The following is a 26,285-nucleotide window of genomic DNA, read 5'->3' on the forward strand; positions in this document are numbered from 1 at the left end:
TATGACCCCTGCAGGCTGAGTCATGTCACTACAGACCACAGTGATTTAACCCCTTCATGTCTCTGCAAGTCTAATACAGAAGTCTTGATCAATCAGCAGTTCTGTTGCAAACAGCTGCGCTGAAAATAATGTTCAGAAAATCTTTGGGAGCATCTGGAATCTCCGGAATGCCACAACGGAATGGAAAAGACAAACACCCCCTCAGCTGAATAATACGTCTACAAGCACCACTGACCTACACGCAAACATTTAAGAACAGCCTTACAATCTATAGGATTTCAGTTAGGTCATTCTTGGCCAGCAATACTGCACTTAATTTGGTTCGTTGACCTCCTAGCGCTCTCTGCTCTAAGATTATCTACACGTGTACATGCAAGCCCCTCAAAACCAGTTAAGACGGTACATTTAAGAGGAACGACGGCCTACAATTTAGACAACTTTAACACATAGGTAAACTAATGTCTTCCATTGACCTCCATTACATTTCCACTTTGAATGAAAGGCAAGTCCAGAGCAGAAACTGTAGACACTTGCTACAGTAAAACATTAATTAAAACAAAAACCGCTCTGCGCTGGCACCGGAATGTCTGCTTAAACCAAGCCTGTCTTGTAAACGTGTGGGCAGAACTGAATACAACACACTGCATCCAGTGGCACCCCGTCTCTCCTCCATATATCCACATTGAAACAGAGATAAAACATTAAGAATGTGACTTCATCACTAGCATTAGAACTCACAGCAGTGCTTACTGACACAGCTTTCAGGGACAGACAGGCTAGCCCTGTTCCGGCACTCTACAATGCAGTATGGCATCCTAAAGAGTCATATAATGACACGCTAATCTCCAAATAGGGTAGCACTTTTGACAAGGTTCTATATTTTGGGGGGGTGTAATTTGGGATGTAGACTGAGGGCTCTATTCAAGCCGCATCGTGGAAGTTCAGTTTTACAGCGTTATTGAAATTTAAAGGCAATGTTCCCGCTTTAGCAGAGACAGCATTCACAGTAAACGTTGCATTTGTCGGCTCAATCGGAAATGACCTTTATATTTCTATGACAGAATCTGTAACTCTTCAGCTTGGTGTATACGGGGTAAGAGTGTGAGTGTTTCTACTGTTAGAGACTGTTAAGAGCAACTGCTTTTACGTCACAAGGCAGGCAACGGGATGACCCGTCGTTTTCAGAATGCATGTTTGGCAAAGTAAGAAAAGCCTGTGTGTGTGTGTGTGTGTGTGTGTGTGTAAAGGCTTGAGTTACTCCACAGAGAGCCCTCGTGTTTTACACATAAAAAATAAAAAAATAAAAATCACGTTTAAAAGTTTAAATAATAAAAAAAAAACATGGAGACAGAAGCTCTTTGAGAGCAGGTTGGCTGCTGCCGTTGTCTGGCCAACAGCACAGCAGGAATAAATATATATACTCATATACGCCAGAGAGAAGAGAAAAATCATAACCTAACCTGGAAAACAGTTTCCAACTGACACCTTCACAGCTCCCTCCCTCCCCTCTTCCATTCTTCTTTCCCCTTGCAAACTTTTGCGCTCGAATCGAGCGCGTCAATATTCCCCATCTCCCGACATCTTAGCCGAGGGCTGAAACTTCTTTGCTTATTTTTTTTCATGTTGTTGTCTTTGTCTTCTCGCTCCCCTCCTCCCACTCACTCACTCCAAGAGGGGGACACAGAGGAGAGAAAGAGTGCAGAGCAAGGGAGAGCTGCCTGAAATGTAGGCCAAAGCGGTGGTGGGCGTTTCCATAGAAACAGTGTTCACAGCAGTCAGTGACATCATCGGTACGGGGAGGAGCTGGGGGGGGATTTGGAATGCGCCCTGATTGGTCCGGCCTAAATGCGGTTCTCTCCGCCCACTCTGGTCCTGCGCATCATCCTGAGGGAGGGGGGGATGGGGTGAGAGAGAAAGAGCAAGCAAGAACACGCTAAAATCTCACAAAACTGAAATGCACCAACACAGATAGATAGAAAGTAGCCCGTTTATAGATAGAAGTACGCACCCTTACACATACCTCCTGTTCTGAGGGTCCAGGTCCAGCAGAGCCTCCTGTGATACTCTGAAGTCATCCAGAGGCGTCTGGTAGCGGGCCTCGAAGGAGCCCTCCCTGCCTCTGTAGGCCTGTGTCTGAGCCTGGGTTGGGGTTGCTGGGGACTGGGGCAGAGGGGACATGGAGGAGGCTGAGGACGTGGAGCCTGTCTCCCCCAGACGCTCACGCCCTGTCTGGGTAACCACCGCTGCAGAGGCACCTCCTACCGGCAGGAACGGGCTCAGCACCTCCCCATTCTCAGCCTAGTAGAGGGAGAGAAAATAAGTTGAAGGAGAGGATTGAATATTAGGGCTGTGATGATACCAGTATCGCAAAAAAAATTTTCCATGGCAAAAATGAAAACACAAAGATAACTCTTTGGTCCTTTAAAAACTTGCAGTATGTAAAATATTGTGTGCCATTGCTTGGAAAATAAATACATGTGATTCTGGATGACAACATAATTATGTTTGTTTCCAATATTAGGGCTGTTTTCCTAAAGAAGTTAAATCCACTTTGTGTTTTGTTTCCTTGCCAGGATACTAACGAGTACCGCGATACTGGTATCATCCCGGCCCTAGTGAATAACTGTCCCAGCCAATGTGTGATGGCTGATGGGAACTCTGACAGTGGTGGTGGAGTCAGTCCAGTGAGTGTACCAGTACCTACCCTGCCCCGGGTGATGTCCATGTGCACCAGCAGAGAGGCCAGCTCCAGATCCTCATTACAGCTGTTCTTCAGAGGGACCGACCGGTAACCTGACACCACACAGACAGACATGAGTTTATTATTATTATTATTATTATTATTATTATTATTATTATTATTAATGCAAACAGAATGATAATCTGAAATGTCAATCTATCCTGCTAGTCAAAGAGCCAGTCAGGGTGTATCATACTTGTCTCAGCCAATCCGAGTGGGTGTTGGTGCGGTGTGACGCGTACCTGTCTTGAGGCTGTTGATGGGGAAGCTGGCCTGGGCCAGGAAGTTCTGGTCACTGAACATGTCAATCTCGTACACCACAAAGCGCAGGAAGGCAAAGGCAGAGTTACACACAGTGAACTGGAAGGGCTTCCGAGGCCACGTCGGGTTCAGACCGTTATCCGCTAAAGAGAACATGGAGAGAGAGAAGACTCGATTAGCCATCTAAAGTCCCCATTGTCATATATTGTGTGTGTGTGTGTGTTTTTTTGTGTGTGTGTGTGTGTGTGTGTATGTGTGTGTGTGTGTGTGTGTGTGTGTACACACTAGGGGATGAGGGGATGTTTTCTCCATCAGGTTCCCACACAGTCCTTAGCTATTTGTACAACTTTCTGTTTTTCCATAACTGGACAGGAAATGACAAGCTTAGTTCCAAACCCATCACTACACCTTTCCCCTGGCCTTAACACCTTGGACCCTTCTCTTAGAAATATCACTTGGTTCAACTAACCAACTACTAGCTAGATGTAAAGAACCTGATTGGTTGAATGAAGTGTATTAGTGTCAGGTGTGTTACTCACCCTCTGAGTCGGTCTTCTGCTTGGCACTGTCGTATTCTGCGCCACACACCTCGATCTCAATCAGCGGGCAAACAATGCCACGACCATGTTTAGGCAGGTGACGAGCACCCAACACCTGGAGAGAACAGACAGTTTAAACACCTTCACACTCACCTTTTCCTCACACGCACATTTTTCTATCCTCATGGGGACCTAAAACTATATTTTCCCTTACCCTAATTGTAGCCCTAACTGCTAAGCTTAAGATAGCTGCTCTGGCACCCCAATGGTGGAACAAGCTCCCTCACGACGCCAGGACAGCGGAGTCACTCACCACCTTCCGGAGACATTTGAAACCCCACCTCTTTAAGGAACACCTGGGATAGGATAAAGTAATCCTTCTACCCCCCCCTTACCCCACCCAAAAAATTAAATAATAATAATAATAATTGTAAAGTGGTTGTCCCACTGGCTATAAGGTGAATGCACCAATTTGTAAGTCGCTCTGGATAAGAGCGTCTGCTAAATGACGTAAATGTAAATGTCCTCATGGGGACATGGGAAATGTCCCACTGAGGGAGAATCCTTGTGGGGATTTCATGTCCCCAGGAGGATAGAAGACCTAGACCACAGACACCTCTATCTGTAGGGTGACCGACTCCAGGCCCCTCAGTGTGTGTCGGTCGAAGGGGTCAAAGTTGTCGTCTCTCATGATTGGTGGCTGGAGGACGTAGCCACTCCTCCCGTTCAACATGAACAGAGCCTGGTTCATCTGCATGGGTTTGTCTGGAGAGGGGAAGGGAGAAGGTGAGTGAGGGATTGAAGGAGAGAGTGAAGAAAGGAGAGGGGAGAAGAAGTTCAGTCAGCTGGGGTCGGTGTGTCATCTTCAAAAAGGTAACGTAAGGAAAACCAGTAATTCTTAAAATCAGGAAAAATCCCCTCTACTACCCCAGTGTATCCATCCCCTTCTCACTCAGTAACTCCCTCCAACAACTCACCCTCCCTCCCTCCCTCCCTCCCTCCCTCCCTCCGTACCTGCGGTCTGGAAATTCAGTGCGACCAGTTGGGATCCACAGAGCCACATGGGCAGAGGGTCGTAGTTGGAGGAGTCCAGCCTCTGTCCACGGGGGTAGATACGGGACAGCTGCAGCCGGTTGTACTGCAGGAACCTCTTCCCCTTGATCCGGTTCACATACTTCTCTGCCTTGGTCTCCGGGAACGACGACATGTCCCGGAAACACGCCCGCTCTGTCCCAATCTCTACAGGAGCAAGGGGGGAGATGGGGGGGGTGAGATATGCTTGTTTGTGTGGTCAGAGTGTTTTTAGCTATACAGACGCGTCCTTACTGTCCTCGTCGAAGGGTACAGGTCTACAGTAGATGACCAGGTCAGACAGCTCCAGAGCAATCTTCTTCCTCCTCTCCATCATCTTCCCCTCCTCCAGCTGACACACACATTGTCATTACTTCACAGACAACCACAAGACTCAGTTTGACACTACTTACACGCTTCGTTTCTGAGGAATTATTCCTCAAAGAAAGAAAATGCTTCTTCCATTCTTTATTCTTACACATTTACTACAAAGTATTATTTTCATACCTTGGCCTCTGATGTCATGGTGACCTCTCTGATCTTGATGACCCACTCCTTGAGCTCCTCCTGGGTGTTGGCAGCGATGTCCAGGACCTGTCCTGCCCTGGGAGAGGCAGCCGGGAGGAGGGAGAACACATGCAGCCTGCTTCCCTTACCATCAGGCCGCACCACTAGGGGGAGACAGAGAGAAAGCGCAAGAGATGAGAGAGATTTAGAGAGAGATGTGGCAGCCATCAACACATGCTAGTTAGGCTGTTTGATGCTCATTCATAAACAGTGGTGCATGGCACAGCATGTGCCAGTGGTAATGTAAGGGCTGTGTATTGAACCTTTAAAGTGTATCAATACAGATTAGACACACCACAGAGAGTGAGATAGAACAGTGATAACGCCAGAGAGAGAGAGAGTGGGGGGTGAGAGCATGTGGGAGAGATAAAGAAAAGAGATTGATGGGGAGATAGAGTATCTAAGAGGTCGTCCCGAGGCAAGGTGACTGTGCTATCTGCAGGAGGATAGAAAAAGGAAGGGGAGGAGTCACTCACCAATCTGACAGGAAGACACGTCTACACTTCCTCTCAGCAGGTCTCCCAGAGGACTGTTCTCTGTCAGCTGCTGTAGGGGAGGAGGGATGGGGGAGTGTTAGAGAGGGAGAGAGAGGAGACGTGAATGCTAATCAAAAAACCCAACAGCAGCATTTTACACGTTGTCGCTATAAACGATGCTAGAAAATGACAAGTCCCTCTCATAGCATAGACTAGCGGCTGTAACATTTGCGTATGCCAGTATGCGTCTACAGGGTAGAGGGCCTTACTGATCTGTCTGGCTCCACAGCTGAAGGACTGATCTCCTCTACGTAGTTAGCAGGAAACCACAGCTGCTTCTTCCCACCACAGTCCCCCTTCCACCTGAGTGAGAGCGAGAGAGTTTGACACACAGACACACACAAAGGGAATGGGGTTCACTCTAGAAGGATGTTCTATAATCAACCCCCAGCCCTAGATAACTCATGTAGCTCTGTGATGATTTGATAGATATGGATAGTGAACCCAACTTCCTGTGTGATGTTACTCACCAGCCTCCTTCCTGTTTGTCCACGTTCTGGATGATGGTGTTCTTACTGAAGGACAGCTCATCATCCCTCTGGGCCTTGTACTCATACATGGCCTTCACTGTGCACTGCAGACCGATGTGAGGGGGTTAGGACACACACCACAACCCTTGTTACATTAGCAAAGAGAGGGAAGGGAACAGGATCTAAACCCACAGGAGATCAGAGATCTGGTGCAGTCTTACCTTGAAGGTGGGCATCTGATTGGCTTCTACATAGAACCCAGGGTTCCGCCCCTCATACAGAGACCCGTAATCTGGCTCCTGACAAATACATGATAGTTCAGAGGATATCCCACTCACTTACATTCACTACAGCAACAATCGTGAGTACAATTGTGTGTGTGTGTGTGTGTGTGTGCACGGTCCACTCACAGCGGTGCCTATCTTCTCCAGTGTCTCCTCATTGATGGGGTAGCGGAGCTTCATTTTACGGTACAAGGGGTGTTTCTCGTAGTAGCTGATGAGATCCACCAGGCTGTCGAACTCCGACGTCCCCAACACCACCGTCTGACCCTCCTGCTGCACCCTGCAGTGCTTGATCTTCCCCTCTGCCCTGAGGGGATGACAACACAGGGTTAAACACGCGTGTACGTGTCCTGCTGCGTGCATCCGGCTGCGTTAATCACAGCAATACGAACAAAAACCCCTAAAAAAAAAAAGAGGACGCCAAGACGACAGTGGCAAGAATCCATCGTCATGGAAAATGCTTTTCATTGCAAATAGACCTACAACTGCCATGTACATTATCAAAACAGCCCTGTCAGAAAGGCCAGAGCAGACGCTATAATGCATGTCTCGAGAGGCCAGGTGGATGTCTGTGTGAGCTATACTAGTGGTGTAACACAGTAAAGAACACATGCCTCAAGCAATATGCAGAAATCGCTCCGCCATTTCCTGGTTGCTAAAACTAATAGTTTGCCTAATTTCAGTTTAAGTGACAAAATAAGGTAGTATAGTGTAGAGAATCATTGTACCATCTAAACCGCTGTGAAATATATTTTCCATAACCAAGAATTTTGTATTTTCAGCTGTTTGAAGCTGGTGTACAAAACCGAAAGTAAAAGACGCAAAAAACTCAACTTAAGAACGTGAAGCATAGTAGAATAGATATATAAAACTCACATTTCTATGTGAATTTGGTCGACCTTTATTTATTTTTTTGCCCTTGCCCACACGTCCCATATTACAATATGGTGGCTTAGGTTGCAAACTGTGACAAAAAAAAAATGGGCCACCAGTAAAAATATTTTCAAAACCACTGACTAAAGATTTTCATGAGAAAATAAGTGATGGGTTGAAGGCATAGAAGCTTGCACTAGGTCACCGTTCTCTGAGCTAGCTCACGGTGTACTCTTAACGTCTTGCTTCCAAAACAAGTTCTAGCAAGCTGGTGAGGCGGTAATGTATGTCAACTTTCCTAATATCAAGTAAACAATAACAGAATGCTGCATTTTACCCATCAGTAACAACTACAACAAACTGCACATATCATTCTCTATTTTTGTTTAGTCGTTTGTTTCTATATTTGGGACTCACCTGAAGGAGATGGCGAAGGAGCTTAGCTCGGCCCTTTTCCTGACAAGGAACGCCCCGTCACGTGGAACCCTCATCAGCATGTTCTCTGCGTGGCTCCGAGACAGGTTGGCATGGTACCATCTAGAACATACACACTCATTTACACTTCCTTCCTTCCCCTTTCATAAAGTCATCACTGACACGTATGAGATTTAAATGAATGACTATCTGAGAGCTGGACGTACTCTTTGCTCTCGTGGGCGTTGGTCTGGGGCACAGGCTCAGTCAGCTTCATCTCAAACTCGTTGCAGCGCAGCGCCACCTGCTGGTAGTGGGTGATGAGGGCGAATAGCGTGTCAAACACCAGGTTGTCTGTCAGGTAGAACTTGGGGCTGCCCGCCTCCTGGCGAGAGTGGATACGACAGTGCTGCACCCGGCCTGAACGCCTGTGCGGACAGTGAAAGAGAGACCAGGTTAGAGAAGCTAAACAAAAAGGTAATCATCCATTACATATTCCTCTGTATGTCAGGGTCTGACAGAGCATACGTCACTCTGTGTCTGTGGATGAGTATTGATTTGGAATGAGATGATCCCAGTTATACAGCCCTGTCCCATGCATTAGCAGAGAGTGAGAGGGCTACTGACCAGCAGCCTAGCCCGTGACTGACTCTTACAGAAACGGGGGGGTGTACAGTTGGGGGTAGTAGGGGGGGTACAGTGGGGAGATTTACCAGAAGGACAAAGTGTAGTCTCCTACAAACGTCTCACTCTCCCGGACCAGGAAGGACCCGTCGGGAGCGCCCGTCTCCAGACAGTACTCTGACAGCAGCCGCTCAGCTATCTGCCTCCCGTCCCGACCAGCACCCAGCTTCCCATGGAACCACTTCTCTGCTATATGTTGGTCCATACCGTTAGAGACCTGGAAAGAAAAGAAAAGAAAAGAAAAAGAAAAGGAAAAGATAAGTAAAGACGTGAAAATAAATGAAAATAAAATAAAAGATAAGAAAATAAAAAGGAAAGAAAACAAATGAAAAAGAAAAGACAAGAAAAGAAAAGAAAAGAACAGAAAATAAAATAAAATAAATGAAAATAAATGAAAATAAATAGTAAAGAAAAGAAAAGGAAAAATAAAATGAAAAAGAAGAAAAGGAAAGGAAGAGGAAAATTGAAAAATAAAATGTAAAAAATAAGAAAGGAGAGAGAGAGTGGAAAAGAGAGAGAAAGAGTGATAGTTTAATGTTGGAACTCCTATGGCATTAAGCAACATAAAGTGATGTTCTGTCCTTTATGTACCGCCTTCCTCACCTCTCTGTGCTCCTCCTCATCCTCGTTGCCTTGGTTGTTAGACGTCTCCTCTGAGTAGTAGATCTTACTGCTGGTCAGGACAAAGAAGTGAGGGTACCACTCCTGCAGAGAGATAGGGGGAGATGGTGTTTGAGTTAGACGTTTGAAAAAGTTATTTAAAAAAGGTAACAGTGGCAAGAGAGCTATGGACCGTACAACATTTACATTTTAGTCATTTAGCAGACGCTCTTATCCAGAGCGACTTACAGTTAGTGAGTGCATACGAATCGAACCCACAACCCTGGCGTTGCAAACGCCATGCTCTACCAACTAAGCTACATCCCTGCCGGCCATTCCCTCCCCTACCCTGGACGACCATGGGCCAATTGTGCGCCGCCCCATGGGTCTCCCGGTCGCGGCCGGCTACGACATTCAGCCACAAGAGCATTAGTGAGGTCGGGCACTGATGTTGGACACTTTAACCTCAGTCATTGTATCATTTAAAATGCAAAGTGCTAGACTACAGAGACAAAACAACAAAATGTGTCACTGTCCAAATACTTTTGGAGCTCACTGTAGACAGATAGAAAAAAAGTTCTCACATGGTTGATGGGGTCCTCCAGAAAGAGAATGCCATTCTTGATGGAGTTGCTGATGTCATTCTCAGAGTAGGGAGTGGAGGTGGACACCTCCTCATAGGCACTGCCCTCCGCTAGCTTTTTATGCTGCACAAGACAGGGAGAGGAAGAGTGAAAAGACTGCAGAGTTCATCTATTTGGCAGTTTGTTTACGTTGTCATTTAGCAGATGCTCTGATCCAAGCGTACATTAAAATGACAACCTAACACAAACATCTTTCATTCCAAATCCCAATGGCCCTGTGACCCCTGACCTTGATGAGGATCTTCCTCTTAAGCTGATTGGGTGAGGGCAGTCCGTCGGCGGAGATGTCCACAGCCTTGGTAAGAAGCATGTCTCCAAAGACCTTCTTAAAGTAGGTAGCCATGTTCCTCTGCTGGACAATGCTGCAGTGGTCCTCTATGGACAGGATGATGGGGTAGCTGGGGGAGGAGTAAGAGGGGGAGAGGGGTCAGAGGTCAACAGGACAAGTCAAAGGCTTTTTCCCCCTATGGTGAACTTCACATTTCATGTCATGTTCTTTTTAGAGGATAGTAGATTAAGGATATGGTCTACTGAGTATCACTCAAGCTTATAAACACAAAGACTATCTGAGCACATGGAGACTCACTCAGACGTCACAAAGGCGTGTTCCTTGATGGTCGCCAGGACATCACAGAACTTGATCTTGGTGGTGAGGGTGTGTCCGTGGTAGATGACAGGCATTCCATCTGGACCATCCCAGCAGTCCACTGGAAACATACACTTTTTTTAATGGCATAGTAGTGATGTCTGGTCTGCATATTTGGTGAGTTGAGTGGGTGTTGGTTGACAAAGGGTAAGTGGGAAGTAGTAGGCTCTAACCACGTTAGTTAGTTCGTTAACCCGTTGAGTACAAACTCTAGTTTCTGTCTGTTCCCATTTACAAGGGCAGCTACACATTCCCAGGATAAGCATACTACTGAACCAAAAGACACTGTTAGTGGAGATTCTCCATTGACCGTGGTTTGTATCCCAGGTGTAGGCTTAGACTAGGGCTGCACAACCAGCCTCAAAATTAAAGATATAGGATACAAATTAGATATTGGATAAATCATTTTCAATCTAAACCAATGAAAAAGAGAGGAAGGACAGCATACCCCTTGACCTTTTCCACATGTTGTTGTGTTACAGCCTGAAATCAAAATTGATTAAATAGCTTCTTTATTTTTCTCAACCATCTACACACAATACCCCATAATGATGAAGTGAAAAAATTTATTGAAAATGAAATAGAGAAATATCTTATTTACATAAGTATTCACACCCTGAGTCAATAAATGTTAGAATCACCTTTGGTAGCAATTACAGCTGTGAGTCTTTCTGGGTAAGTCTAAGAGCTTTGCACACCTGGATTGTACAATATTTGCGACTTATTCTTTAAAGATTAGCTAGACAGCCCTTTTCAAGTCTTGCCACAGATTTTCAAGCAGATTTAAGTCAAAACTGTAACTAGGCCACTCAGGACATTCAATGTCGTCTTGGTAAGCAACTCCAGTATTTGCATGTATACAGTACCAGTCAAAAGTTGACACACCTACTCATTCAAGGGTCTTTATTTTTACTATTTTCTACATTGTAGAATAATAGTGAAGACATCAAAACTATGAAATAACACACATGGAATCATGTAGTAACCAAGAAAATGTTCAACAAATCAACATATATTTTATATTTGAGATTCTTCAAATAGACACCCTTTGCCTTGATGACAGCTTTGCACACTCGTGGCATTCTCTCAACCAGCTTCATGAGGTAGTCACCTGGAATGCATTTAAATTAACAGGTGTGCCTTGTTAAAAGTTAATTTGTGGAATTTTTTTCCTTCTTAATGCGTTTGCCAATCAGTTTTGTTGTGACAAGGTAGGGGTGGTATACAGAGGATAGCCCTATTTGGTAAAAGACCAAGTCCATATTATGGCAAGAACAGCTCAAATAAGCAAAGAGAGACGACAGCCCATCAATTACTTTAAGACATGAAGGTCAGTAAACCCGGAAAATGTCAAGAACTTTGAAAGTTTCTTCAAGTGCAGTCGCAAAAACCATCAAGCGCTATGATGAAACTGGCCCTCATGAGGACCGCCACAGGAAAGGAAGACCCAGAGTTACCTCTGCTGCAGAGGATAAGTTCATTAGACTTAACTGCACCTGAGATTGCAGCCCAAATAAATGCTTCACAGATTCAAGTAACAGACACATCTCAACATCAATTGTTCAGAGGAGACTGCGTGAAATCGGGCCTTCATGGTCAAATTGCTGCAAAGAAACCACTACTAAAGGACACCAATAAGAAGAAGAGACTTGCTTGGGCCAAGAAACACGAGCAATTGACATTAGACCAGTGGAAATCTGTCCTTTGGCCTGATGAGTCCAAATTTGAGATTTTTGGTTCCAACCGCCGTGTCTTTGTGAGATGCAGAGTATGTGAACGGATGATCTCCGCATGTGTGGTTCCCACCGTGAAGCTTGGAGGAGGAGGTGTGATGGTGCTTTGCTGGTGATACTGTCTGTGATTTATTTAGAATTCAAGGCACACTGAACCAGCATGGCTACCACAGCATTCTTCAGCGATACGCCATCCCATCTGGTTTGCGCTTAGTGGGACTATCATTTGTTTTTCAACAGGACAATGACCCAACACACCTCCAGACTGTGTAAGGGCTATTTGACCAAGAAGGAGAGTGATGGAGTGCTGCATCAGATGACCTGGGCTCCACAATTACCCGACCTCAACCCAATTGAGATGGTTTGGGATGAGTTGGACCACAGAGTGAAGGAAAAGCAGCCAACAACTGCTCAGCATATGTGGGAACTCCTTCAAGACTGTTGGAAAAGCATTCCAGGTGAAGCTGGTTCAGAGAATGCCAAGAGCGTGCAAAGCTGTCATCAAGGCAAAGGGTGGCTACTTTGAAGAATCTAAAATCTAAAATATATTTTGATTTTTGTAACACTTTTTTGGTTACTACATGATTCCATATGTGTTATTTCATAGTTGTGATGTCTTCACTATTATTCTACAATGTAGAAAATAGTACAAATAAAGAAAAACCCTTGAATGAGTAGGTGTCCAGACTTTTGACTGGTACTGTATATACAGTGGGGGAAAAAAGTATTTAGTCAGCCACCAATTGTGCAAGTTCTCCAACTTAAAAAGATGAGAGAGGCCTGTAATTTTCATCATAGGTACACGTCAACTATGACAGACAAAATGAGAAAAAAAATCAAGAAAATCACATTGTAGGATTTTTAATGAATTTATTTGCAAATTATGGTGGAAAATAAGTATTTGGTCAATAACAAAAGTTTCTCAATACTTTGTTATATACCCTTTGTTGGCAATGACACAGGTCAAACGTTTTCTGTAAGTCTTCACAAGGTTTTCACACACTGTTGCTGGTATTTTGGCCCATTCCTCCATGCAAATCTCCTCTAGAGCAGTGATGTTTTGGGACTGTCGCTGGGCAACACAGACTTTCAACTCCCTCCAAAGATTTTCTATGGGGTTGAGATCTGGAGACTGGCTAGGCCACTCCAGGACCTTGAAATGCTTCTTACGAAGCCACTCCTTCGTTGCCGGGCGGTGTGTTTGGGATCATTGTCATGCTGAAAGACCCAGCCACGTTTCATCTTCAATGCCCTTGCTGATGGAAGGAGGTTTTCACTCAAAATCTCACGATACATGGCCCCATTCATTCTTTCCTTTACACGGATCAGTCGTCCTGGTCCCTTTGCAGAAAAACAGCCCCAAAGCATGATGTTTCCACCCCCATGCTTCACAGTAGGTATGGTGTTCTTTGGATGCAACTCAGCATTCTTTGTCCTCCAAACACGACGAGTTGAGTTTTTACCAAAAAAGTTATATTTTGGTTTCATCTGACCATATGACGTTCTCCCAATCCTCTTCTGGATCATCCAAATGCACTCTAGCAAACTTCAGACGGGCCTGGACATGTACTGGCTTAAGCGGGGGGACACGTCTGGCACTGCAGGATTTTAGTCCCTGGCGGCGTAGTGTGTTACTGATGGTAGGCTTTGTTACTTTGGTTCCAGCTCTCTGCAGGTCATTCACTAGGTCCCCCCGTGTGGTTCTGGGATTTTTGCTCACCGTTCTTGTGATCATTTTGACCCCCACGGGGTGAGATCTTGCGTGGAGCCCCAGATCGAGGGAGATTATCAGTGGTCTTGTATGTCTTCCATTTCCTAATAATTGCTCCCACAGTTGATTTCTTCAAACCAAGCTGCTTACCTATTGCATATTCAGTCTTCCCAGCCTGGTGCAGGTCTACAATTTTGTTTCTGGTGTCCTTTGACAGCTCTTTGGTCTTGGCCATAGTGGAGTTTGGAGTGTGACTGTTTGAGGTTGTGGACAGGTGTCTTTTATACTGATAACAAGTTCAAACAGGTGCCATTAATACAGGTAACGAGTGGAGGACAGAGGAGCCTCTTAAAGAAGAAGTTACAGGTCTGTGAGAGCCAGAAATCTTGCTTGTTTGTAGGTGACCAAATACTTATTTTCCACCATAATTTGCAAATAAATTCATGAAAAATCCTACAATGTGATTTTCTCGATTTTTTCTCTCTCAATTTGTCTGTCATAGTTGACGTGTACCTATGATGAAAATTACAGGCCTCTCTCATCTTTTTAAGTGGGAGAACTTGCACAATTGGTGGCTGACTAAATACTTTTTTCCCCCACTGTACATACTTGTGTTTAAGTTATTGTCCTGCTGAAAGGTGAATTTGTCTCCCAGTGTCTGTTGGAAACCAGACTGAACCAGGTTTTCCTCTAGGATTTTCCCTGTGCTTAACTCTATTCCGTTTATTTTTATGCAAAACAAATTTAAACATAAATCCCTACTCCTTGCCAATGACAAGCATACCCATAACATATTGCAGCCACCACCTTATGCTTGAAAATATGAAGTGCTACCCAGTGGTGTGTTGTGTTGGATTTGACCCAAACATAATGCATTGTATTCAGGACATAAAGTTAATTTCTTTGCCACATTTTTTGCTGTTTTACTTTAGTGCCTTATTGCAAAATATTTTTATTCTGTACAGGCCTCATTTTCACCCTGTCATTTACCTTAGTATTGTGGAGTAACTACAATGTTGTTGATCCATCCTCAGTTTTCTCCCATCACAGCCATTAAACAAACTGTTTTAAAGTCACCATTGGCCTCTTGGTGAAATCCCTGAGCGGTTTCCTTCCTCTCCGGCAACTGAGTTAGGAAGGACGCCTGTATCTTTGTAGTGACTGGGTGTATTGATACACCATCCAAAGTGTAATTAATAAGTTTGCCATGCTCAAAAGAATATTCAATGTCTGGTTTTTATTTTATTTTTACCCATCTACCAATAGGTGCCCTTCTTTGCGAGGCATTGAAAAACCTCCCTGGTCTTTGTGGTTGACTCTGTGTTTGAAATTCACTGCTCGACTAAGGGACCTTACAGATAATTGAATGTGTGGGGTACAGAGATGAGGTAGTCATTGAAAAATAATGTTAAAACACTATTACTGCAGATTTTTTACTTTTGAAGTTATTTAGGCTTGCCATAAAGGGGTTGAATACTTAGACTCAAGACATTTCAGCTTTTCATTTTTAAATTAATTTGTAAAAAATATTATTCCACTTTGACATTATGGGGTAGTGTAGGCCAGTGACAAAAATCTCAATTTATTCCATATTAAATTCAGGCTGTAACAACATAATGTGGAAAACGTAAAGGTGTGTGAATACTTTCTGAAGGCACTGTATATATCAAGATGAAATATTAAAGTGTCATGTGCCTTTCTGAACGGAGCAGCAGTGCGTCTGTCTCTAAAAATAGTCTGAGATCCTTTAGAAACAGGTCTGACCAGTGTTCCCTCTACCAGTGCAGCCTGCAGGGATACAGTATACAAGGTGTGTTTGTCATGCAGATATTGTGGAGAAGAGTGGCTTTAGGTATGAAAGACATTGGGTTATGGAGAGAGCAGAGGTAGGGGTGTGTGTATAGAAACTCACACTCGATGCAGCGGCAGCCCATCCTCAGACAGCGCGAGTACGCTTCCAGGGACGACTCACTAGAAAACTGGTCACCTGTCAGGTAGCTACAAATAACACACACAAACACACGTCAGACAGACACACACAAGACATCAGACCGTCTACAGAAGCCTCCTTTCCCTTCATCATGTGTTCTTCACATCCCCTTCCGTGGCGGTAGTGAAACCACTTTGAATACGGAATGAAAAAGGTCTTTCTGTCTATGTTGGTTAGCGTAAACACCCCTTTCTCATTCAGCCAGGCAATTCAGACTTCATCAAACACCCCTTTCTCATTTAATTTTTTTAGTCGTTTAGCAGACGCTCTTATCCAGAGCGACTTACAGTTAGTGAATACATATCTTTTTATACTGGCCCCCCGTGGGAATCGAACCCACAACCCTGGCGTTGCAAACGCCATGCTCTATCAACTGAGCTACATCCCTGCCGGCCATTCCCTCCCCTACCCTGGACGAAGCTGGGCCAATTGTGCGCCGCCCATGAGTCTCCCGGTCGCGGCCGGCTGCGACAGAGCCTGGATTCGAACCAGGATCTCTAGTGGCACAGCTCCAGCCAGGCAATTCAGACTTCATCAAAGCAACATGGAACTGTGTGTGTTGTTTCACAGCCAACACAAAAGGTTATCACATTAACCATGGGAGGAAAATGATCAGGTTATCACATTAACCATGGGAGGAAAATGATCAGGTTATCACATTAACCATGGGAGGAAAATGATCAGGTTATCACATTAACCATGGGAGGAAAATGATCAGGTTATCACATTAACCATGGGAGGAAAATGATCAGGTTATCACATTAACCATGGGAGGAAAATGATCAGGTTATCACATTAACCATGGGAGGAAAATGATCAGGTTATCACATTAACCATGGGAGGAAAATGAATCAAAGCCCAGTTCTCATTGTTAAAAGGGACTGTTAGATAATACCACTTTAATCTGATATACATCAGAACTGTAGGACACAAATCCCTTTGGACTAGGGAAAAATGTCTGGGAAACTATGCTTTCTCTCTTAACAATTAATGTGAAGCCAGCATTAGCACAACATTTCAAATACAGTAATCCTTTCTCCTCCCTCCCCCACTCCCTCTGTTCTTACGTGTTATGAGATGAGGATATCCAGTAATGAGACAGGGGGTTGTTCATGTCTTCAGGACACACCTGGTCCAGGGCTGAGTCCCAGACTGTGTTTTCTTTGGAAAACAGGTACGTCAGGAACTAGACAGACAGAGGGGGGAGGGAAGACATGCAATCAATATTGGGGTTCTAATTAATACAGAGAAACAGTCCAATGACGAGCACCACTATGTGAAAACCAGGCACCCTTTGTAATTGTGCTCAACTTAAAGTGAGAGTTATTTTATTAACCACAGGCCAGACATGAAATGTTCTCTCCTGTTGGTAGACACTAGAGGCACTTCCTTGGTGTCAGACAAGTTATGTGGTGCGACAATAACTAATAACACCTCCTTTCCACAGAACTCGGGCACATTCATCTCACCAGCAAGATGTGGGTGTTATATTCCAAATTAAGTTATTTAAAAGCTATATAATGTGAAACCTGGACGTACTCTCACCACTGTGTAACATGAAAACAGTTAATCATAGTGGCACTTTCATTTTATTGCCTAGAAGTGAGAGAGAAGGTACCTCATCTTGGTGGAAGAAGGGTTGTTCCACCTCCCTCAGTGGGTCCTTCAGATACCCAAACATAAACTCCTGCACCTTACTGTTGTCGGTGGCCCACAGCTCCTACACACATCACATTGTTGCACAAATATGTCATTTCAGGTCATTTGATATCCTTGTGTATTAACATGTAACAACACATTTACTAGAGTACTAGTTACTAATGTGTGTGAGAAGTCAAGCATTGTGTTGTACTGAATCCATAGGAACTTCGATAGATGAAATGCTATATCTTCCAGCATACCTTCTGGGCCTCCAGAAGGAAGGTCTTGAAGTCTTCTAGTGAGATCTTCTGCTCTGGTCTCTCAATGAACCTGACACAGAGGGAGAGCTGTGTTACACAACTCACATCTACAGTACAACATTGTGCTCAGGGTGTGTGTGTGAGTGAGTATCTACCTCTGTAGAAAAGGAATCTCCATCTGAAAGACAAAAGTAAAGAAAATTATTAAACACAATAAACCTTGTCATTTCAGTATGACAACACAGCTCCTGTCAGTCTGCTACGGCCTAATGGTTTCTACCAGAGGCTCTTTGGGTTTTAACTGGCCTCTATTGATTTGGGAGCCATTTGAGAGCAGACAGAGAGAGAGAGAGAGAGAGAGGGGGAGAGAGAAGGGTGAAGATGACTTACAGCTTTCTGGGCGTCAAACATCAGGCTGCGATAGAGTTGGGAAAACTGGCTAAAGGACACGTCTCCATTCCTCAACTCAGAGTCCTGAGAGAAAGAGTGAGAGGGGGCAATGTTACCACAGGGTTAGGATGATACTGGAAACACACACACACACAGGTGGGGAGGGTAATAGGGAAATGTGATGAGTGTGAGGATGTTACCGGAAGTTTCTCTCTGAGGAACCTCATGTTGGGAACCCTGTAGTTAACCTGGCACAGCATGCTCTTCAGATCCTTACAGGATATCCTAAAATACACACACCGCCAAACACACAAATTAATATACACACATACAGGGCACACACTTCTGGAAGAGTACCATGTAGTGACATGAGCTCAGGACTACTTAAAGGAAGCTGCTTCTGAATGGGGGGGGCACTCTCTCTCACACACATGGAAGCTGTGCAGGTCTGTGGCTGAAAGGTTCCTTACATTTACATTACATTTTAGTCATTTAGCAGACGCTCTTATCCAGAGCGACTTACATGAGCAATTAGGGTTAAGTGCCTTGCTCAAGGGCACATCGACAGATTCTTCACCTAGTTGGCTCTGGGGATTAGAACCAGCGACCTTTCGGTTACTGGCACAACGCTCTTAACCACTAAGCTACCTGCCACCTCCACATCACGTACACACACCAGCCTGAGCTGGTAGGAAGCTTCTTCAAAAACTGTTAAGATGTGCTCATTCCCTAGCTTGGCTTTTATCCCCAGTCTGTCCAGAATGCCTCTGGCTGGCCTATATTGCTATTTGCTACAGCAGGTGGCTAGTCGTACTGCTTTAAATTATTGATAATACACTACCGCAAATGTACCAAGTCTCCAAAAGAAAAGCATTATTGCTCTCCATTATCTCCAAGCTGACGCAATGCTTTTTCAATCATTTTTATAGTTCATATCCAAAAGCACTGATTGATTTGACTTACTTGTCTTCTCTGTTGCGATCTATGGCATAAAACTGCTTCCGTAACCACCTGGGTGAAAAAAGAGAGTTACATTGAAGAATTGAGTCTTAGACACCCAAAGTGGTGTGATAGCCATTTTCAATGTACCATCAAGTAATGCCCACTCAGCCTACCCAACCGAATAAAGGGGTACCTCTCTATCTGTAGAGGGGTGGGGGATTTGAGTGTGTCTGCCACCAGCCAGGTCAGCCCCTTCACCCACATGGTCATCTCCTCATCAGAAGTCGCTGGGGAAAGGGGGCGGGAGAGGTCAAGGGTTAGGTGTCAAAGTCCTGACATTGAAGCTCCACTGAGTACATTATGGTATGGGTGTGTGTCTTTCTCTGACAAAATGGAAGGCTTTGGAGGTAATACTGTGGTGTGTATTCAGTATTTAGATAAAGGCGAAAGAAACGCACACCTATTTAGGCGAGATGCTGGCTGACGGCGTAAAACACTTGGAAAAGAAAAGGAAAGCTGCACACTCTAGGAGCTCAGATGCAATCATTTACCCTGATGAAGACAGCTTGTCTGTCGAAACGTTGGTTATTAGGATATTAAATTATTGCATCTGAGCTCCTAGAGTGTGCAGCTTTCCTTTTCTTTATCAAGTGTATTCAGTATTTACCTGCTAGGCTGAGTGCTTTGAGGCGGAACTCAGTGCCGTGTAGGATGACGAAGCAGTGAGCCTGGTCTAACCGTGCTGTAGAGTCCTCCACATAGCGCTCAAAGTCCCGAGACTTCTGGCCCGCTCGGATCTCCTTTATCTCTCGGATATCAACTGGAGGAGGGGGGGACAGATACAGGGGTCAGCCAGGTCACTCAAACATGAAACAGTCTGTTACTGTTAGCTAAACAGTATCCACCAATCACAATTTGGTTTGCACATTGTCAAGCAGAGCAGAGGGCTACAAATGCATGGCATACTAAGACACTGCTTTCTAGCCATAGTGTTGTAACAGACCTTCAAAGAACCACAACCTCAAGCTACACACACACACACACACACATCTGCTCACTATAAGGGCCCCACACAGAGAGACAAGAGCTTTCCTTCTTTGCCTTGCAGATGGTGATCAAATGCTAATGAACAGAAACCGGATCTGAATAGCCCAATACAGTGCATGTTTCAGGGCATATACTGCATACCTTGAACTTCGTCGTAGATCATATCAATGGGAGATTTGTGCAAGACATCTAGTTACAGTATGAATGTGCATCTTAAGTTCTGATTTGGACAGAAGAATGAGCTGTAAAGCATATGGAGAGTTGAAGTTATGGACAGAGTAGCAAAGTGGTATTTTGTTAGTGTCAGCTTTTTGAGGTCCACTGATTGTCCTGGTGCAGTTAGTTAGGTGATAAGATATTCACACACACACACACAACAGTTTCTCATAGCTCTGCTCCTGCTCCTCTTCCTGCCTGAACCACACATCCTGTGCTGCTCTGCCGCCTACACTGTGTGTGTGTGTGTGTGTGTGTGTGTCCATGTATGTACCCACCTTCATCTCGAAGAATCTTACACACACCCACATCTACTTTGCATCACGTGCATCTATGCAGCCGACTTCGGTTGAGACTAAGTGAATCTGACAGGTTGATATTCGAGAGAACATGTAAGTCAGTCTAAATATTTGCAGAGTTATTGTGGAGCTCCAGGAAATAAGAGCTAGCCAAAGGTGTGACCTTACACAGGGAGAGGAGAGGAGGCATCCTGACTAACATACCAACACTTCTCTCCCTCTCTGCCTGTTCACTCTTCACTTTACTCCCCTGCCTCTCCCTCTACTCTCTCCCCCCTCTACCCTCTTAACCTTTCTCTCATTGCCGCAAAACTACCTTTGTTTACTTTAGGGATAATATGCACGTTTGAGGGTGAATCTTGGGAGGATAACAAACTACACTGAAGTATTAGAACAGAGCTGTTGAACTTTAAACTAACTAATTGGTCAATGCACAGTCCCCATGATGTAGAATATATTTAACTGTGGTATTGCAGAGGTTGTCCTTTTTTATTAGACTTGTGTACTGAAAGGATGGAAAATCCTAATCAAAAGACATGTCATAGGCCTACATATAGTGTCTGACAGACAGTTTCCAAAGAGGTGTGCAGGTGCATTTTCCGGAACACACACACACACACCTCTCGCTCAAATCCGAGGCGGTTTCAGCATTTATCTAAAGAATCTCACCACAAGACATACATTGTAGTCATTTAGCAGAAGATCTTATCCAAAGTGACGGTTACTATAACTATAAGAAAGGACACAGAATGGAACCAGGCCAGCCACCACTGTATGTCTGCAGTTACTGGGTCTCTGATGCTGTTGTGTGAAGTCACTGATGTAGCCAACTCATCAACACCTGTATTCATGTCTAGTAAACCCTCTTTCCATTAGTGGGATTCTAATAAGCATGATCCTTACAGACTCTAAAATAGCTCTCCAATGGCTTCGCTCAGTGTTGTTTACGCAGTGGCTTGGGACCGATTTGTGTTTACTAAACAACGGCATGGAGTTGTCTGGGGCAAGAACTGGGCCCTGCATGTCTCGATTCACTCTTGCTGCCTTCAGGCTTGTCAGCACAAATGAGAACCTATGTTGTCCACATTCTCAGGTCACACTCAGCCAGTGCTCGGACTACATTCTGCCAACACTGGGATTTCAGTCTTAGTGATACTAGCTAAACCAGCAAGTCTTATAACATACAAGCGACATGTTAAGAAATACCAGTAGCATCTGTTCAAACAAGAGTTTAGATTGTCAAGTAGCCATATTTACTGTATGTTCCTGGCTGGCTGAGAGTAGAAAGACATACTGCCTACTACTACACCAAAAGCCAGATGTTTATGTGTTGATGCAAGCTATGACTGTGGTTTGATTAAGGCACACACACACAGGCCTGGTGGGTTTGAGATGAGGTGAAGCATCACGTGCTTGATGTGTGTTTGGGAAAGGACCGTCTCAGCCACACTGAAGTTTTGGGTCTCTGTCTGACCCGTCTAGAACTGTCGCGGTGCACTTAGACATAAGCTGTGGTCTTCACTTGAGATGCACTCAAGGGGAGGCAGGGTGGGGCGGCTGAGGTAGGGTTTGATAGGTTATTGACCCACCAAAAAAGTGATGTAGTCTGTTAGTACTTCACTCCTGTGAGGTCAGTGTACATCAAATAAGTGAACTGCTGTTCACCAGTCCCAATTAATATGCTACTACATCACCTATTATATTCCTAATGTTTATCAGGTGACCAAAAGCACACCAATCACTAAGGAGGTATTGACACATTGACTAGGTACAGGTACTCCTTGTAAATAGCCTTGTTATTGTTATTTTCTTATGTTACTATTTCATTTTTTTTTCTTATTTTCTAATCTTTTCATACTTTTTAACTATGCATTGTTGGGAATGGGCTGTAAGTAAGCATTTCACGGTAAAGACTACACCTGTTGTATTCGGGACATGTGTCAAATACAATTTGATTTGTATTAAATTCCCATGTCAGATTTAGTGTCCCTAAATAAGGAAATTAAATTTGATAATTTACTAGGGACAATTATCTACACAGGCCTACAGCAGGTAATTGGACATCATCTTGATTGCCTCTCTAGGAGGCAACCAGCAGGCATCAATAACGCTGAGTCAGTGGTGATGTGATAGAGGCCCAATGATCTCCCCGTCGATAGGTCGGAATCCTAACATGGCGCTGCTTCTTTCCCAAATGATCCCACACTTCCAGTAAAAACGATCCATGCTATTTTTAAGGAGACGCATTCGCCAATATCATCTCACTGGCAATGAGTAGGATATCATATGACGACGTTCTCAAGTACCTAATCTCCTCTACGGAGTTGAGCACTGACTGAAGTTTTGGAAATGAACCTCCCACTCCTTCAAGTTGCTATAAGTCGATACTTAAAAAAATGTAAAACCCTTACCGATTACCTATGTTTATAGTTGCGTGCGTGCCTTTGTTTGCTGAAATCCATACGTTTTAATAAAATGTTATGGGCTGTGCAAATTGAATCTCAAGTAAACAGTCAGTTGTTGGTTGTAGCTATTTGATTAACGTTTCATGTATTTTTTTTAAAGTATGGATTTAAGCAAACAAAGAAAGGCACGCATAACAGAGGACAACCATAGGTAAGTGTGTGTGTGGAGGGAATCGTTTAAACTTTTTTTGCTTTCGCCTTGGCTGCATCCGGAGCAGAGTACAGCTGTGCGAGATGCATCCTGCTACCCGGGACACCGTTAAGAGTGAGCGGCGCACGCACAAGGCTCCCTTCACGAAAACACACAGGGCCTGTGATGAATTTGACACTCTTCTATCTAGCATGTGTTTCTACACTTTATTTATCACTGGGACAAAAGTTTATGTAGTCTACATGCTGTAGGCCATGTAGAAATTATATGGCCAAATAAGGTTGTTTCAATAAACTATAGGCCCCACTTTCTGGATTTGCTTCAAATCCCAGAATAGCTTCATAATAGTAGTAACAAATACGCAATTACGTAATTGTACACGTCTAATCACAAGCTACGGGACAAAATGGTATAGCAAGTTCTTTGTTATTGTGTGACACTCGTGCGTCTCAGACAGCTTTGTTGTTTTGTAAAAACATTTATATTTATGACAGCGGGTAAACAGACCAGTTTGGCATCGTATTCTTTCGTTCAGAACCTGTGCTGTGCGACAGTGACGACCAGTTGTGACAGCGTGATGATCACAGTTACCCAATATTTTTTACACAGATAGGCCTAAATTGTATTCATTGGATGAAACCGAATATCATGCAGCCTATGCATTGCACACGTTTTCGAATGTGCGAGCCATACTCACTTTCTCCCTCTATTTTATCCGTGCCTCGGGTCCAGATAATTGTCCTCGTCTCAAGTTTGACCTGAAATGTCCTTCTCTCAGGTCGCTGGGACTTTTTGGAGTAAAACAGAGTCAACACGGTCCCCAACTCCAGATCCCGGTAAAGATTGTTCATCTCGGTGTCACTCTCAATCCACGGAATGGGTCCGTTGGAAAAGAAGCCCGAGGTCCCAGCCATGTTCACTTCCCCCGTTTGTTGTCCTTTTCCTTTCAGAACAATCTCCACAGCCCGGGGCTAGACAGAGACAGGGGTACCTACAGAAGAGGGGGAAAACCCATGAAAACCTATTCTCAGGAGTTGATCATCTATTTGGTCTGTCAAACTTGCATATTGCCTTACTGCTAGAAAGATGGCTCAATCTAAATCACAAGGCTAGGTGAGTTTAGGTCTAGGCCTAAGCCTAAACCTATGTTATTAGGTCTAGGCCTAAGCCTAAACCTATGCTATTAGGGACATATGTTGTGCAATAGTCTGTGCTATGATCCTACATATTTTGTGCAGTAGGCCTACAGGTGCTGGACTGAGAAAATGACAGATGTGCACCAATCGGCTATAGCTGATCACACACTAGGAATGGGAATATACATGCTGATTCACATCATTTTAGAATACTTTTCTCACAAAGATAATACATGGAAATCCACAGGTTAACTGTAATCCGCGGCACATTTAAGTAGATTAGATAGATTTGAACCCTCTGAAACTGGCCTACTAGCTAAATGGAATCTGTTTATTTCCTTCCCAAGCTACCCATAAAGTTTATTTCCATGGGCCCCGATTCTGCTCTTTTTGTAACAAGCAAAAAATAAATAAAAAAATCACCCAATACAAAATAGCATTCGTTGCGAAAGGAGAACGGATACACTGCGAGGCAAGGAATTCCGTGCTACATTTTCCTAAAGGCGAGGGTGGTGGGCAGTTGTTCGGCCAAGGAAGTATGGCTGATTTCACCGCAGACAAACCCAGTTAGCTATCCCCATAGCCTTTATTTTAGGTCACCTTTCTAGTATCCTTCGTCTTACCGTCTCAAAATCCAACTGGAACACGCGAGCAGCGCAACAATAGCAGAACAACACCTCGGTATATCGCCGCAATCACGGCCCCGCTCATCTCCGCCGGTCCAACTTCGGCTGTCCTCCCGTCTTCCCCTTTTTCGTGATTATATCATTGTGGTCCCAACAGTGTACGTGCTCTTCAGTCGTGAGCAGAAAGATCCCTTTTCCTTTTGAGTCCTGTCACAGTTCCCCATCGACGGAGAGAGCCATAAGCAAGTTTTGTCGGTCTCATGCACGGTTTGGGCCCTTCCCCCATCCGACCCGTCTGTACAACAAAGCATCAGATAGATCGGCCTCTTAAAGATACAGCTCTTACTTTTCCACCCCTCAGTCTACTTTGTTTCATAATTATCTGTTTACTAGAAGAAGGCTAACTAACCATAGCTAATTACTGCGCGCCTTTGGTCAGTGTCAGTGAGAACTAAAAGTGCCGTCAGAAAGTATTCACACCCTTTGACTTTTTCCACATTTTGTTGTTACAGCCTGAATTTTAAATTGATTAAATTGAGATTTTGTGTCACTGGCCTGCCTACACACAATACCCCATAATATCAAAGTGGAATGATGTATTTACACATTTTTACAAATTCATAAAATATGTATTGAGTCAATAAGTATTCAACCCCTTTGTTATGCCAAGCCTAAATAAATTCAGGAGTAAACATTTGCTTAACAAGTCGCATAATTTGCATGGACTCACTCGGTGTGCAATAATAGTGTTTAACATGACTTTTGAATGACGACCTTATCTCTGTACCCCACACATACAAGTATATGTAAGATCCCTTAGTTGAGCAGTGAATTTCAAACACAGATTAAAACACAAAGACCAGGGAGGTTTGTCAATGCCTCGCAAAGAAGGGCACATATTGCTAGATGGGTTAAAAGAAAAGCAGACTTTGAATATCGAGCATGGTGAAGTTATTATTACACTTTGGATGGTGTATAAGTACACCTACTCACCTCAACATACAGGCGTCCTTCCTAACTCAGTTGCCGGAGAGGAAGGAAATGGGATTTCACCATGAGGCCAATGGTGACTTTAAAACAGTTACAGAGTTGAATGGCTGTGACAGGAGAAAACTGAGGATGGCTCAACAACATTGTAGTTACTCCACAATAATAACGTAAATGACAGAGTGAACAGAATACAAATATTCCAAAACATGCATCATGTTTGCAATAAGGCACTAAAGTAAAACTGCAAAAAATGTGGCAAAGAAATGAACTTTGTGTCCTGAATACATTTGACATTTTTAGTCATTTAGCAGACACTCTTATCCAGAGCGACAGTTAGTGAGTGCATACATTTTTCATAC

General features: G+C 44.1%; 1 protein-coding gene across 2 annotated transcripts; it reads right to left on the reverse strand.

Annotated features, from left to right (window-relative positions):
* Positions 1-888: 888 nt before the first annotated feature.
* Positions 889-25,228, reverse strand: plcg1 (phospholipase C, gamma 1). 2 transcript variants are annotated; one of them, XM_041857126.2, is made up of 33 exons: positions 24,934-25,228; positions 23,872-24,165; positions 19,664-19,816; positions 19,190-19,283; positions 19,018-19,065; positions 18,255-18,339; positions 18,055-18,138; positions 17,820-17,842; positions 17,665-17,734; positions 17,382-17,483; positions 16,831-16,949; positions 15,686-15,771; positions 10,270-10,390; positions 9,913-10,081; positions 9,624-9,746; positions 9,043-9,144; positions 8,469-8,656; positions 7,983-8,183; positions 7,759-7,878; positions 6,595-6,775; positions 6,406-6,483; positions 6,185-6,288; positions 5,924-6,017; positions 5,655-5,724; positions 5,119-5,282; positions 4,867-4,963; positions 4,555-4,779; positions 4,157-4,305; positions 3,541-3,655; positions 2,983-3,144; positions 2,705-2,793; positions 2,021-2,298; positions 889-1,884 (listed from the first exon to the last, which is right to left on the reverse strand). In XM_041857126.2, the coding sequence occupies exons 2-33, from the start codon at positions 24,086-24,088 to the stop codon at positions 1,842-1,844; spliced, it is 3,954 nt and encodes a 1,317-aa protein (XP_041713060.2). In that variant the 5' UTR covers positions 24,089-24,165; positions 24,934-25,228; the 3' UTR covers positions 889-1,841. The 2 variants fall into 2 exon arrangements, with proteins under 2 accessions (XP_041713060.2, XP_041713062.2); XM_041857128.2 differs by having other exon boundaries at positions 2,009-2,298.
* Positions 25,229-26,285: the final 1,057 nt, after the last annotated feature.

This window comes from Coregonus clupeaformis, chromosome 30 (genome assembly GCF_020615455.1).
Source record: "Coregonus clupeaformis isolate EN_2021a chromosome 30, ASM2061545v1, whole genome shotgun sequence".
In the NCBI taxonomy this organism is placed as follows: Eukaryota; Metazoa; Chordata; class Actinopteri; order Salmoniformes; family Salmonidae; genus Coregonus; species Coregonus clupeaformis.